This window comes from Astyanax mexicanus, chromosome 1, assembly GCF_023375975.1.
Source record: "Astyanax mexicanus isolate ESR-SI-001 chromosome 1, AstMex3_surface, whole genome shotgun sequence".
Classification (NCBI taxonomy): domain Eukaryota; kingdom Metazoa; phylum Chordata; class Actinopteri; order Characiformes; family Acestrorhamphidae; genus Astyanax; species Astyanax mexicanus.
The window spans coordinates 73,059,562-73,068,455 of record NC_064408.1 but is presented as its reverse complement, the minus strand read 5'-3'; the positions used below and the strand labels follow the sequence as shown (position 1 = coordinate 73,068,455).

The following is an 8,894-nucleotide window of genomic DNA, read 5'->3' as shown; positions in this document are numbered from 1 at the left end:
GTCCCACACTGCTGAGTTTAGTTTAGCCTTTTTTTAGGCGGACGGAGGTTTGTTTATTCTGATGCACTTTCTGCTGTTCTCACCGCTGTGTGCTGAGCAGCTGAAGCGGAGCAGAGTTGCGCATGCGCGGGTGAGTTTCTCCGCTGGCTTGCGTTTTACCGGTAATAAGCAAACACACACGGTATGATAACCGTGCATTTTAATACCATGGTATACCGTGAAACCGGTTACCGCTGCAACCCTACAGCTAATATACTTTTTTTTTCGTTTTAGTTTGTAGAATTTTACTCAGCAAAGAATGCTGGGTAAATGCAACTGAAAAACTCCACTACATTTGACCTTCTTCTGGGTAGACGGTGAAAAATTGCCTCAAAATACCACAACTTTATTCTTATAATAATACTATTTTAATCTTGTGTGTGTGGAGAGTGCACGTTACTTCGCAGTAAAGCTTAGATAGGGCCCCTAAATCCAGCCTGACCCGACCAAAGCCTGTGCACATTCTGCCTGACCGGACCCGCGCCATTTACTGTCATTATTATTTATTATTTGAATCAAATTTTTTTAAAGTAAGTAGAGCATTAAAACTGAGCTTTTAAAAACATTTTTGGGCTGTTTGAATGAGCAAAATCTGTTTAGAATGATGTTAATTAACATTGCAACACTGAATAAGCATAGACCTGTTATTTAGGAAAAATGTTTCTTACGAAAAGATCCCTGAAAGATTAAAACACAAACAATGCGAACAATGATCCACAGCCTAAACATCGGTAAATTACAGAATGATTGTAATTACTGAATGAATTTCCTCTAATCTAATATAATTTAACATGGTTTATTAATATAAAATACTTTCTAAACAAACCAGCTTTTTAATGTTGAGCTTATAGTCTAAGTGTAAAAACATAAAAATTAAACATAAAAATGAATTACTATTAGAAGCTACACACAACCCTGCAAGTCAAGTGCATAACGCGGACAAGTGGAGGAGCTCAGTGTGCTCAGGCCAGAGCTGTTACTTTTCTATATTGTGATTAGCACATTATAGCTTTATATAAAAACCGATATCATTGAACACCCCTACTTTTCACTAAATCCCACCTTCACATACTTGTTATTAAACCCTTAACATGCATTTTTTCATGTGTGATAAAAGGGCGGGGAAATGGATATATTTCACTGCCCCTATTTTAGACCTCTGATGATAATTATCAACTTACTATACAATAAATGGACATGACCTTAATAATTATTATGTAATATAATATAATAATTAATAATCGTGATATTATCTATTGTGTTCATCTGTATGTTTGTTCACATATTTAACAGAGAAAATAATTTTTTGTTAGAGAAACGGTCTCTACTGTTCTTGCTGTGCAGTTTTAATGTTAGTGAGTGTGAGTTCAAAGTGTTTCATCCCCATCTTCCAAACTCAGCACAAAAGTACTGGATGGAGCACCATCATTCCTGAGATTCTATTTTTTTACTGCTCCACAGATCAATGCTGGGGGGCTTTATACCACTGTAGTCCATGCCTGGAATTAGGCATGGTGCCAATAGGTTCATGTTTATTTGCTCCAGAGAGAAATAAATAAGTCTCAGCTTCCAAGGGCTAATGTCTAACGACTGAACCTCATTCAGAGAAACTCAAGCAGCGTGGACTGTATCTCAAAATATGTCGCTGTGGGAAACATTTCAGATGTTTTAGATGGTTGTTCTCATGTTGCTGGTTGATGCAGAGAGTGTGTCTGTGGTGGAGGTACAGGACGTATATCTGCACTGCTAGGCCAGATGCCCCCGCAGTCCTCAGTCTCAGCAAGTCACAGCGGCCTTCGCTGGCTGCGTGGGCGTCTGTAAAAATAGCTTGTGAAGTGATAGAGGGGTGTGGTACCACTGCAGACTTCACACTGAGCTCCTGGGGCCTTGGGAGACACACCGGCCCCTTTAGAAACACTTGATAGTTTAAAGGATCTGAGGGTCTTTTGAGGGTCTTCACTCACTGAGGAGCTTTTAGGGTCTCGGGGGGTGGGCTCTGTTCAGTGGTGTCAGTAAAAATAGATATTGAGCTGTGTGTGTGTGTGTGTTTGTTAGCACAGGTTTCAGGTCACTGTTTAGAAGTTTTAAGTCTTTATTTTATAAAAGGTGAGAGTGAATCTTTAGGTTAACAAAAAGCACATTTTAGAAGGAATTAAACTGAGGCTGATTAATGAATCTGTTCATATTAGGAGTGTGCCACATCATATCATACACAGTATATTGTGACCCAGTAATATTGTCTAAAAAAATCCACATTGTGACAATGCATCTTCTTGTCTTGAAAGCAGTCTGTTATTTACTGTGGTTAAGGGTATTCTTTGAATCTTTGTGAAATTGTTTATGCTCTATCCTGTTTTAGTATCTGTTTAGTATTTTTGTATCGTGTATTTTTATAGTTATGTAATTTATCTATAGTAGCCCTGTCAAAAACCTCTGGAATATAATCAAGAGGAAGATGGATGATCACAAGACATCAAACCAAGCTGAACTGCTTAAATTTTTGCACCAGGATTGGCATAAAGTTATCCAAAAGCAGTGTGTAAGACTGGTGGAGAGCATGGAAGCAGTAAATAAAAATCAGTTTTCTTTGCGTTATTTGAGGTCTTGTCAATCTACCTGTACATAATAAAATGAGCAAAACTAATGATTTGAATTGGTCTTTTAAAATATATTTTTTTACAATTAACTGCCAGGGCTTTTAGGGAACAAAATGAATTAAAAACAAAACAAAATTGTAAAAAAGAAAAAAACAATCATATATTGTGCAATATATATATATATACAGCCCAGGAATATAATCAAAAGAAGATGGATGATCACAAGACATCAATGCATGAAAACTGTGATTAAAAACCATGGTTGTTCCACCAAATATTGATTTCTGAACTCTTAAACCTTTATGAATATGAACTTGTTTTCTTTACATTATTTGAGGTCTGAAGGGTCTGCAAATTTGTTGTTATTTCAGCCGTTTCTTGTTTTCTGCAAATAAATTCTCTAAATGACAATATTTTTATTTGGAATTTGGTAGAAATGCTGTCCGTAGTTTTGTAAAATAGAACAAAAATGTTTATTTTACTTAAACTCAAATAAAAATATGAACAATAATACTGCATGGCAAGAAACTCCAAACGATTGTGACAGTAACAGTGTGGACTAGAGACACAGAATCTGTTTTAAGTGACTGTAGCAGCTGTTTCTCTCCCTTTCTCTCTTTCTGTCTCTCTCTCTCTGTTCTCTCTCTTTCTGTCTCTCTCTCTCCCTCCCCTTTGTAAACCTCTCTTTCAGCTCTGTGTGACACACTTACTCTCACACACAAACAAATAGAGTAAAGAGGAAGCTGGGGTCCGCGCTTGGTGTCGGTGTCAGCCTCTGGTCACAAACCTGATGCGGTGTGTACGAACGCGTGTGTAAACGCACACAAGGTGCCAGTGTGCCCCGGGGCGTGAGAGGAAGTGGAACAGAGGGTGAGGATAGCGGGCATCTGCAGCAGGATGATGGTGTGGGCCGGGCAGAGAGGCGACTGCCCCAAGTGCCGGAGCTCTGGGCTTAGCCTGTCTGCAGTGGGATGCTGCCGTCGGCACTTTTTTTGGCCCAATCTCACGTCGGGCGCTTTCAGAGTGCGCATGGGTGAGCAGCCCAGGGCGAGGCCCTCACTGCACCTCCGCTGAGGAAGGGCCCGGGAATGCCATTCTCTCCATACATGTGCTGGATGACACTTTTATGGAAGCTAATGTTGTGCCGAGTGTGGCGATCTTTCCGGAGCCGTCGTTTGGGCAAAAGGGAATAATGAATTTGATACCAGGTAAGACTGTATGCAGTGGTGGAGCTTATTGTAGTTGTTGTTGTGTAGAAACCTTGTACAGTGCTAAAACTAAAGGTGTTAATAGGTTCTTAAGAGCAGTGAAAAGATGTGTATGAGGCTTTCAGACCACAACGATGACAGGTTACTCTATCATTTATTGTAACAGCTATTCTTCCCAGAATTACAGAGTTTTAGCTTAAATATAGAATATTATTGTTGGCTAATCAGGTGAGAACAGTTGTAGTTTGCAGTTGCAATTGTTTGTTTACTAAATGTCATTCATGATGTGATGACGCAGATGATGCATGTGTTCATTCATGCATTTAGTAACTTGGCAGTCAGACCACGCTTTAGATGACCACCTGTTTGGGTCAGACTCAGTTTAGACTGGCATTGCCTTTCAGGAATAGAGTGTCTTCCTCTCTGATTCTTTTGTAAGGTGAGCTTTCAAGTGTCTTTGAATGACCACACAAACACACACAGGTCAGCTAGTCCGTTCATTTCAGTCATGTGACCTTTGACATTTGATGTTCATTTAGCAATGTTATTATATTGTGAACTAGAGGATTATTAGGAATTCTTCTAGAGAGCCTGTCACATAATTCTCCAAAAAATAATTGTGAAAATGGTACAATTGTAAAAAATGCAATTACAAGTTACTTTTAAAGAGCAACGACCTTTTAATTATTGAGTATATTGTACATACTGAAAGTGTACAATATTTTGTCAGGTGTTAAACGTGTCTCACTATACTTTTATGCACAGGTAACCAAAACAATTGTTTGATCATTGTGGGCGAGTCGCTGTGCACATGCACACTGTAGAAGCGATGAGGCAACACGTTGAAAAGTGGTCGTAGGTTGCCAGTTGAATACAAAACCCTTATTGAGGGGGGTGACTATAGTTCTAAGGTTTGAACAGACTTGTGAAATTATACAGGAGAGAAGTTGTTCTGTATAAATAAAACTAAGAAAGTCAGTATATTGGTATGCTGGAGTATACTCGTATTTGTACTTGTATACTTTACATAAATGAGTGTAAATGTAGTAAAAATAATGGATAATTTTGAGGTGAGAATAAAATGAATAAAATGATTTATTGCTAGGGTAAATATAGGTTATGACCAAATATTGTGTGACAAGTTGATCATGTAATTATTGTGACTTATAGGCCAAGCAGGAATTGTGTTATTACATTTTTCCCATGCTTGCATATGACATTAATCATTTACAACCACATCTTAATATCTTTTTTTTTTTGTTCATGTCCCTCACTAATTTGTCAAAATGACGTTTGCTTAGATACTGCTGCCTCTATTTTTGTTTGTAAGTGACTCACATTTGTCATTAGTGTGACCTGTGGCCTAAAATGCCCACACTCATTATCACTAGCCACTGTTGGCATTCTTTCAACACTGGATGATGATAACAGTGATAAGCACACACACACGATGAAGTGCGAAAAAAAAAAAAAACTTGTGAATTGTGATCTGATGATCATTTACTTTGGTAACACAGGGTTATATCAGTGGTACAGAAGAGAACACATGGCCTGAATCAGATTTAAAAAATTGGTTCTAAATTACAATAAAAAAAACAGGAAAAACTAATTGTACCTTTTTTACTAGTCCTGTACTCAGTCTTAGTAAAATTCTCCTTGCACAGTCTGTGCATTTCTTTATTCAGTTAAGAGTGCTATGTGTGCTGAATGCCGCACTAAGGCCCGTACTTTAGAGGATGTACAGGGAATGGAATGGTCTTATAAAGTTGCTCCTGGAGGCCTGAGAGTTATCAGCACATGTGTACAGGAGCCTGAAATAGCCACAGGGCCTGTGCTGTGAGCAGGGCTGTTGGGGAAGGGCCAGACCCGCTCTGTCCCACACTGCCACAGTGCTGCTCTGAGCGGGAAACGCCTGCCGTCTCTCAGATGGCGACAGATGGTTCAAGGGACAAACAGAACTTAAGGATCTGTGCCTAGTTCCCCCTTTCAGTGCCACATCTCAGACCCATGGCTGTTGCTGAACATGCTGGACGAGGACATTAACTCCTCTATCTCTGGCCTGGCTTTGGGGCCTAGTACTGGCTAATATCGATAGGTAGGTATGAAAATATTTGTGTTATTACAAAAATATGGAAGTATCTTAATAGAAGACGATATTTAAAGTACAGATATTCACAGGTATATACACATTCTTTGTATACACATTCTTTGTAGTTTTAAGTTAAACTGTTTTTTTTCCTGCAATAATCATTTTATAGTGATTGATTTTTGTTCCAATCCTTTCAGCTCTCAGACAGTAAAATTTTTTTCTTAATTTTTTAAAGTTCTTAAGAATTGTATTGATAATTAAATATTAATTTTCCACTTTATTATATAGCAGAGAATCAGAGCCTCTGATTGGCTCCATTCTATCCTGCCTGCTCCTCACAAAGCCCTAAGGAGACATTAGAGCTGATATTAATTAAAGTTACAAAAAAAAAAGAAAATTACATAGGTTATTTCTGTTGTCATGGCAACCCAGACAGCACTGATTTATGGAATATACAATGTTTCCATTGATATGATGCATGTTTTATCGGTTGATATGGACAACACTAATAATCACCAGTATGAAGTGTCCAATTCTTAGAGACCTATAAACTAATGTACCAAAAGTCATGGCACAGTCAGTAGCATCATGATCCATGACTTTTTCCTTGTCCTATGGAAGCTAAAGGGTGCTGCACTGATCTGTGGGATACGTGTGTTGGACCCACTGCATTGAATGTGGATGTGATTTGTGCCAGAGAACTGTTCACATGGACAGTTTTAGCCAGACACTTCTTGTCACGATCATTGCCTCTACTGCACTGTCCACTGTGGGCAGTAATGTCTTCTATTATTTATTACTACTAGTCTGTAGCACTCCACCCCATTACATTTCATTTTCCAAAACAGATTTTGTTTGTGGCCCGCCATGTAATGGCTTGGGAAAAAAGCTTGAGTTGATACTTAAGCTTCTACAGAATTATTTTAAACTGTAGTATCTAAACTTCTACCCGAGTAATAAATGTCAATACTTTTGACACCTTTGTAGAGCTTGCTTGGACTTGCTTGTATAAAGAACATGCTGGCCAGTGTTTATAGTGCAATTCCATGACTTTTGGAATGTCAGTGCATATAACTATGAATTTTGCAGTGTGACATTACTCCTTGATCTGGGAATAGACTCATAAAATAACCACCAGACGAGCAAATAAAATCTTTCTTATGGCACCTGCTGTCTTAACCTTGGCTTAATTCAGTGTTTCATTCAGAGAGGCAGGGTTTTGTTCCTCAGAAATGTGCATGGTGCAGGATTGCAACACAAACAGGAGGTTTCAGTATTAACTCTCAGTGAATTTCCTTCTTCTGTCTATAAAATAGAACTTTTGGACTTCCCAGTGCACGAACCAACCAAGAAAAGAAAAGCCTACATTATGCATATCCATGAGCTCATCCACTGAGGGAATCCTCCACAACCCTCTAGATTAACATTTCATTCAAAAACATGCATGGCAGTTCAATCGCTTTTCTACCTAAAAGCCTGCAAATGTAAGTGGTGTATGCAATTAGATTCAGTGATGGGTTTGCGTGTGGTTGACTTTTTACTGACAGCAGAGAAAAAAAGGCTCCCAGTGCCCTGCATTTCCTTTTTTTCCCCTTTAACTGTTGGCCCAGGATGCCTTAAGCCCTCTCTAGTCTGTGTAATCTCATTCCCAAGACGTCCATACTCATCTAGGTCATAGGTTTCATTTGGAGTATGACTGCAGACAGCCCCTTCACTCTCATCCCTCTGCTCATAATCCCGTCCAATCCCTTAAGCGTGGCGCGTTTGCGGAGCCGTGGCACAAGCAGTGCAAACCCCGGCACATTAAGGGCTTGTCTGGACGTCCATTGTCCAGAGTCCAGCCAAGCTTTACTGTCAAGTTTCGGAGTCGATTTTTATTGAGATGTCATGTCAGGATTTTGCTGTGATGTCAGGAATTATGACAGCAGGGCTCCTACAGCACGTCTCATCGCAGTGTTTGGACTGGGGCTTCAGAGACCAGGCTTCTGCACTGAAGATGAAGACTGAGTCAGGTCTATATGATCATAGATTTTGCCATGTACAAAATATGTCAATGTCTTCTCAGTGGAATACTGAAATATTTGCCTAAAGCAGTCGTTCAGTCAAGTGTGCGATTCTTTAGTTTTGATTTGGGGCTATTAGGCTAGTGTAGCTAACGTGATCACCAGTTTGCTCTCTGCAAATGATCACATAGCAAAAAGTCTGCTGCCCACTGTTATTAAACATGATTTAGAGCAGGCTCAACTCTCCAACAACAAATTAGGACTAAAGGGCGTTGGTCCTAATAAACCCAGCCGGCCAGATGACACTCTTTCAGCTCCCATTCACTCCTTTAGCTGCCCATTAAGTAAATCGCATAGTGGGAGGGGGATAGTCTTAGCTGATAATCTACTCTGTAACCTTGGATTAAAGACACTTTCAGGTCTCTGGGTGAAAAGTGTGTACTTATTCTGGTATACTGTGTTTATGTTGTTTCACCCAGACTTTGTTCTTTGGCTTTTTCTGGATTTTATTGGCTTTGGCCAATGTTTGGAGAGGGCCCTTTAAATGGACAGATAAATAAACAGCAATAGGCCACATTGGCAACACTTAGTGTGGGCATGAGGCCAAAGGAAGAAAGGGCTTTTGGCATGCCCGCATTGCGTAGGAGATGAGGTGAGGTGATTGACAAGTCAGCAGAATACAGATAAGGGCGCTGATAGAGGGGCTGGGAAAGCAGTGCTGTGCACAATCAGCTGTTATTTTGGGTCGATGATACATGTGTAAGGTATGAGAACAATTACCAGCCAGGTCTGTAAGCATTTGAATAGTGACACAATTTTGTATGTTCATTTACACTATGCAAGGTTTAAAAAAAATAATTGTGCTTCTTTTAGATGTGCAGTAACAATTTCAGCCGTAATAATTCAATCCACATTTTTTAAAGGCACACTATACATCATTTGGTTGATGTATAGAGAT

At 39.4% G+C, this 8,894-nt stretch overlaps 1 protein-coding gene across 4 annotated transcripts in view; it reads left to right on the top strand.

The window, feature by feature from the left end:
* The first annotated feature begins 3,353 nt into the window (after nucleotides 1-3,353).
* The window catches only part of pak5 (p21 protein (Cdc42/Rac)-activated kinase 5), a 63,872-nt gene continuing 58,331 nt past the window's right edge, over nucleotides 3,354-8,894 (top strand). For 2 of the 4 annotated variants that reach the window (XM_007232821.4, XM_022686821.2), the window contains exon 1: nucleotides 7,826-7,945. In XM_007232821.4, coding sequence (XP_007232883.2) covers nucleotides 7,840-7,945 — 106 coding nt within the window. In that variant the 5' untranslated portion in view covers nucleotides 7,826-7,839. Of the gene's footprint in view, nucleotides 3,845-5,699; nucleotides 5,940-7,825; nucleotides 7,946-8,894 lie in introns of those variants that run through there. The other 2 variants (XM_007232822.4, XM_007232826.4) reach the window with 2 other exon arrangements.